At 41.3% G+C, this 6,875-nt stretch overlaps 1 protein-coding gene across 1 annotated transcript; it reads left to right on the forward strand.

Moving 5' to 3' along the window:
- The first annotated feature begins 137 nt into the window (after window positions 1-137).
- Window positions 138-3,362, forward strand: ZNF830 (zinc finger protein 830). Its single transcript, XM_079904630.1, has one exon. It carries the CDS (start codon window positions 154-156, stop codon window positions 1,315-1,317), a length of 1,164 nt encoding a protein of 387 aa, XP_079760756.1. The 5' UTR covers window positions 138-153; the 3' UTR covers window positions 1,318-3,362.
- The last annotated feature ends 3,513 nt before the right edge of the window (window positions 3,363-6,875 follow it).

Here is a 6,875-nt window from a genome sequence, read left to right on the forward strand (position 1 = left end):
CCCCGTAAGGCGGCCTCAGCTGCTATTCTGAGGGAAATCCTGGCGCTACGGCTCACGCTCCTGAGCCTCAGCCAATCCGCGCCCGGACAGGAAGTAACGTCATCAGGCGTCGGCGGGACGGAAGCCAGAATCGCCTCGGGTCGGGTCGCAAAGATGGCGTCTTCTGCCTCCGCTCGGCCTGAGGCGGGGAAACGAGTGGTTAATCAGGACGAACTGCGGCGGTTGATGAAGGAGAAGCAGCGTCTGAGCACCAACCGTAAACGGATAGAATCTCCATTCGCGAAGTACAACCGCTTGGGGCAGCTGAGTTGTGCCCTGTGTAACACCCCGGTTAAGAGCGAGCTCCTGTGGCAGACTCACGTCCTGGGAAAGCAGCACCGAGAGAAAGTGGCCGAGCTGAAAGGCGCGAAGGAAGCCGCCCAGGGACCGTCCGCCAGCGCAGTGCCTCAGTCCGCCAGCGCAGTGCCTCAGTCCGCCAGCACAGTGCCTCAGTCCGCCAAGAGGAAGGCGCCGGACGCAGAGAGCCAAGATGCCAAAAGAGCGAAGGCCTCCCTGGTGTCTCAAGTACAGCCCTCCACTTCCGCTTTGCCCACCAACTTTGACAAAGCCGGAAAGGAGTCCACTAGGGCGACCCTCAGTAAGGCTTCGGGACTCGGTTTACTCCCTGATTATGAAGATGAGGAAGAGGAGGAGGAGAAAGAGGAGGGAGGAGGAGGAGAAGGGAAAAGAGGGGATGTCTGTAAGCATCCGGCCAACGCACAGGGCAAGGAACACTCACTTTCCTCCGCGCGGGAGGCAACCGGTAGTAGGCTGCCAAGCGATTTCTCGGACACAAATCCTCCCAAGGCCCCTTTAATTCCTCATTCAGGGTCAATTGAGAAAGCAGAAATACATGAAAAAGTGGTGGAAAGGAGAGAAAACACCGCGGAAGCATTACCGGAAGGGTTTTTTGACGACCCTGAGATAGATGCGAGGGTACGAAAGGTTGATGCCCCAAAGGATCAGATGGACAAAGAATGGGACGAATTTCAAAAAGCCATGAGACAGGTCAACACTATTTCCGAAGCCATAGTTGCCGAAGAGGATGAGGAGGGACGCTTGGACCGGCAGATTGGAGAGATCGATGAGCAGATAGAGTGTTACCGTCGGGTGGAAAACCTGCGGAATCGCCAGGATGAGATAAAAAATAAGCTTAAAGAGGTTCTGACCATAAAAGAACTGCAGAAAAAGGAAGAGGAGAATGTTGACAGCGATGATGAGGTAGAACTACAGGATTTGTTGTCTCAGGATTGGAGGGTGAAAGGAACTTTGTTATAGGGTTTCAAAGACCCAAGAGTTCTACATCCTCTACGACTGTATAAAAAGTTCCACCTCTCAATACGATATCGTTTACTCCATGCCTAGAGATTTGGTAACTTGACTGGGTTGTCGAGATACAATGAGCCTGTGAAGATACCGCTTTGGAAAATTGGTGTAAAATATTTTTGAGGTAAAGGTGTTTTTGACGTTTTCGAAGTATTACACTCAAATGCCCACTTTTTCACACACTTATAGATCCAAAGTTTGGGTTGTAAAAGCTGTAAGCTGTAAATATTGTACATATTAAATATATATTTACTTAAAAATTATGTTTTGAAAGTTATAAGTTAATAGAAGTCAGACCAACAGACAAGCTTTTAGATGAAAACCAAGTGTGGCATTTAGAATGTATATGGCTTTTTCTTTTCTGACTCCTAAATCAAACTAAAGAGGGTTGTCGCCGGGAGGGGGGTTGTTTTGTTGTTGTTTTTAAGAACACTACTCATATAAGTCATTCAGGGCTAATCAGATCTCTGTTTCAAAACCGTGTTCCAGGAGAGTATGGTGAAAAATATATGCCAAGTATGACCAACCTCCTTAATCCAAAGTTTCTCTTGATTAAACCAGTGATTCTCGGAAGTGGGTGCACAGGAAGATCTCATACAAAGATTTTTCAAAAGTGTATGTGGATCATCTAGGAAGCTTTTTAAAAAATTCATGTGCTTGTGCCCTACCATTGGACAGATTCAGTAAATCTGGAGTGAGGCTCAGACACCTGTATTAGTTTTGATGGCTTCCCAGGTTATTCTGTGGGAATGCCCTGGTGGTTCAGTGGTTGGGACTCCGCGCTTCCACTGCAGGTGGCGCGGGTTCTACACCTGGTCGAACTAAGATTCCCGCAAGCCGCGAGGCACGGCCAAAAAAAGAAAGCTTCCCAGGTTATTCTAGTAAGGCCAAAATTGGAGCACCACTGCCCTAAATCCAGAACCTATTTATAATTTTCCAGGCTTTGTTTTTTCTTTAAATGACACATTCCGTAAGTTTACTGTCTACTGCATAAAAGAAATGCTACCTTTTATTTATATCCCATCTAATCTTAAATTTTATTGTTACATATTATAAATTAGGGGTCAGAGTTAACAGGGTCTATCAGTTGTAGGAAGGAGGTATAAGTTGTTTCTCTGGCGGTAACAATTAGCCTGTGCTGATCATCAATAGTTTAAATCAGTCCTTCTCCCTTTGGAGATAGAGGTATTCAAATAGGAAAAAGGAATTAGCAGTGTTCCAGGGATAGAAATGCATACAGCACATTCAAATAAAAGTGAGTAGTAATAATAATACCTAAGACTTTCTTATAAGCCAGGCAGAGTTCTAAGTGTTTTACATAAACTCAATCTAGTTTCCCTAAAGCCCAGGTTTTAAGCCCGGGGATAAGGTATAAAAAAGCCTTGAGTGTTAAACAAAAGAATTCTTCCTGTAGGCAATGTGGGCAAAATGGAAGTTTTTGAGCAGAGTCATATCTGCAAGAAATATTATGGAAGATTATTTCAGTTGCAGTATATAGAACGGAATGAACATGGGTAGGGGGTAGGAAGGTGGGAGAATACTTGGAAACTAGATTTTAAAAGCAAGGCAACTAAGACTGTAATTAGGTATGTATTGAAAGAAAAGTAATAGTATTGAAAGAATTTCACAGGAAGGGCTAACATTGACTAGAAGTGAAGAAAAACAGGAGATATATAGATGGAATTCAGGGGTGTTGGGTTTTTCTAGTGTGGGTGCCTAAAAGAAGTTATCTAACACTTATGGAGCATATTAATTGTCCTGCGGCCTTTGGCAGAAAGGCTTTGCTTTCCTGAGCTGTCCAGTGGATCTGTGATAGCAACTTCAGTTTGATAATAATAAGTTTATCATCTTACTATTTCAGGATGTGAGAAAGTACAAGGGGGGTCTTGAATGGTGTGCCAACTTCTACATGGGCCTAAGAGGCTAGGCTAATGATCTAGAGGAGCACTGAATATTAAAAATATAAGTCAAGCCACATACGTATATTAAATTGTCTAGTAGCCACATGAAAAAGTAAAAAGAATGTGACATTAGTTTTATTTTATTTAATCCAATATATCCAAAATATTCCATTAAATTTCAATATGTAATCAATATTTAAGTATTATTAATGAAATATTTTACATTTTGGGGGTTCCTGTAGAAATGTATTTTGAAATCTGGGTGTATCTAATACATCTCAATTTGGACTGGCCGTATTTCAAGTACTCACTAGCCATATGTGACTAACGGCTACCATAAAGGACATCTCAGGTTTAAAGAGAAAGGTACTGGAACTTCCCTCATGGTCCAGTGGTTAAGACTCAACGCTCCCAATGCAGGGGGCATGGGTTCGATCCCTGGTCGAGGAACTAAAATCCCACATGCGGCACGACACAGCCAAAAAAATAAAGAGAAAGGTATCCAAGTGGAAAAATACATGATCAGGAGGTAGTGAGCAGCCCAGTTTAACTGGAGCAGAGTGTTTATTCCTGACAACAGTGGGAGTTATCACTGAAAAGGTAGGTTACGAACCGTTGTGGAGGGCCTTGAATGCCATGCTCTAAGGAGTCGGAACTTTCACTGAGAGTTGAGTATCCTTGAGGTTGTTGAGTCCTTTACTGTAACACAGTTAAAGGATGAGCTTAAGGAATGCCGGGCATATAAACCCCCAGTGGGTTTTTAGGAGGACCCAAAAGCTCTCAAAATCTCCCAATGCTCTGTATCCCAGAGCATGAGTGATGGGTCCCTAATCAAAATCAAGTGAATCCTTGTTGTATCTGAGATTGATGTAGATAGCTACACAGGCTGTTGAATCCTTCTTGTTCCTCCATGCCTTAGAGAGCTCCTTTGTACCTCTTAGAGCTGTGGGAAATAGGTTTCGGCATTAGACTGCAAGTACCACCAGTGTTTCCAAATTGTAAGAACTGGTCCCAGGGATTTCTTCCTGTCACTTGTTCTGTTTTTAGAGAACCCCGCCCCCCACAATTCAGCCAACATTTACAGGCATACCTCAAAGATATTGCAGGTTCCATTCCAGACCACCACAATAAAGTGAATATTGCAATAAAGCAAGCCACACAAATTTTTTGGTTTCCCAGTGCATAAAAAACTTATGTTTACACTATATTTTAGTCTATTAAGTGTGTAATAGCATTATGTCTTGAAAAAAGTATATACCTTAATTTAAAAATTCTTGTATAGAAAATGCTTACCATCATCTGAGCCTTCAGTGATCATAGTAGTAACATCAAAGATCACTGATCATAGATGACCATAACAAATATGATAATAGGGGGAAAGTTTGAAATATTGTGAGAATTATCAAAATGTGACAGAGACACGAAGTGAGCAAATGCTGTTGGAAAAATGGCACCAATAGAGTAGCTCAACACAGCGTTGCCACAAACCTTCAGTTTGTAAAAACAAATGTAGCACTATGAAGTGCAATAAAATGAGGTATGCCTATGTGTTAGAATTATTGTAAATACTACAAAAAGTAATTATGTAAATACTACCTCTCACCCAAATACAGTTCCCCTAACTTGGCGGAAAAAAAAAATTGCTGATCTCATAACTAGCCTTCAGATGTTCATTTGTCCAGTGCCTTACAATTTACAAAATGCTTTCACATAGATCTCATTTAATGATGGAAGTAATGACTACTTTTTACACACCAGGGAACAGAATAAGATGCTATGGAATTAAAATTGCAGGGAAAAGAGTATAACTTAGACTTAACACTTTTAATGTAACACTCACTAGATTAGTATGGAGTAATGGAAAGAACAAGGGAATTGGCACGAGAAAAGACAGGTTCAAGTTCCCACTCTACTTTTTTTTTTAATGAAGTATAGTTGATTTACAATATTGTGTTAATTTCTGCTGTACAGCAAAGTGATTCAGTTATATACTTTTTCATATTATTTTCCATTATGGTTTATCACAGGATATTTAATATAGTTCCCCCTACTCTACTTTTTAATGTCTAGTGATCTTGGGCAAGCCGCCTCTCTGAAACTTAAGTTTGCTCTACTATAAAATGATGATGATACCCCACAGGGTGTAGTGAGAGTCTAATAATACATGCATGTGAAAGGGGTTTATAAACTGAAGTTTAGAAATAAAGCAATAAAAGTGTTTCTGCTAGTGGAATCTGGTCTAACTCTGCCCCATGCTACTACTAACTTGCTAGCTTGATCTTAGGCTAATAATTTAATGCCCCTTAATTCCATCTTTAGAATGAGGGAATTAGAGCAGATGATTTTTCTTTTTTTTTTTTTGAGATTTCTTTTAACTCCAAATAATTTTGCCATGAGACAAGTGGCGTCTCACCTTTTAAAGATTTTAAAAGTCATTCAGTTGACTATCTGGAGACAGAGATGGCCAAAGTATTGTTACTTTTACTTGCACGATTTGCCCAGGATAGTCCCAGTTGTCTTGGTTTAATTATGAATGGTGTCCCGTTTCACTCTCAACACTGTTCCTTTTTGCAGATACATATATAGGTATATACTCACCTACCTAAAAGTTTGATATGAGGAAAAACTACTTCTAATGAATGGAAGGTCTTAATGGAAATAGTATGTTTCCTGTTAATGATGCACCCATTGGCTAGCTACTTGGCTGGATGTTGTGTTAGGGGATTTGAGTCAATACATATGTGGGTAGGAATTATGGCCAGATAGATGACCTTAGGTTGGTTTGTTGTCTTTTTTTTTTTTTTTTTTTTTTTTTGCTGTGTTGGGTCTTCGTTGCTGCGCACGGGCTTCTCACTGCTGTGGCTTCTCTTGTTGCAGAGCACGGGCTCTCGGTGAGCGGGTTCAGTAGTTGTGGCTCGCAGGCTCTAGAGCACAGGCTCAGTAGTTGTGGAGTACGGGCTTGGTTGCTCCGCAGCATGTGGGATCTTCCCGGACCAGGGCTCGAACCCGTGTGTCCTGCATTGGCAGGCAGATTCTTAACCTCTGCACCACCAGGGAAGTCCCCCCTTAGGTTGCTTTTTAATACTGAGAGTCTAGTAGCCTGTACAATACGAGGAATTTAGATGCTTTAAATTTGAACAGGAAAAAAAAATTCCTGTAACCCTGTGTTCTATTTTCTATCTGCATTTCCTCCCTCAGCGACCTCATTCATTCCCATGGGTTTAAATATCACCCATACTGCAGCAAATGAATGGACCTAGAGATTATCATACTAAGTGAAGTAAGTCAGACAGAGAAGGACAAATATTATCATACTAAGTGAAGTAAGTCAGATAGAAAGACAAATATCATGATATCGCTTATATGTGGAATCTTAAAAAATAATACAAATGAACTTATTTACAAAACAAATAGAGCCACAGATGTAGAAAACAAACATGTTTATGGGGGGAGCAGGGGGGGGAAGGGATAAATCGGGAGATTGGGATTGACAAAGACACACTACTATCTATAAATTAGATAACTAATAAGTTATCTAACTGTATAGCACAGGGAACTCTACTCAATACTCTGCAATGACCTATATGGGAAAAGAATCTAAAAAAGAGT

This window comes from Stenella coeruleoalba (genome assembly GCF_951394435.1).
Source record: "Stenella coeruleoalba genome assembly, chromosome: 19".
NCBI lineage: Eukaryota > Metazoa > Chordata > Mammalia > Artiodactyla > Delphinidae > Stenella > Stenella coeruleoalba.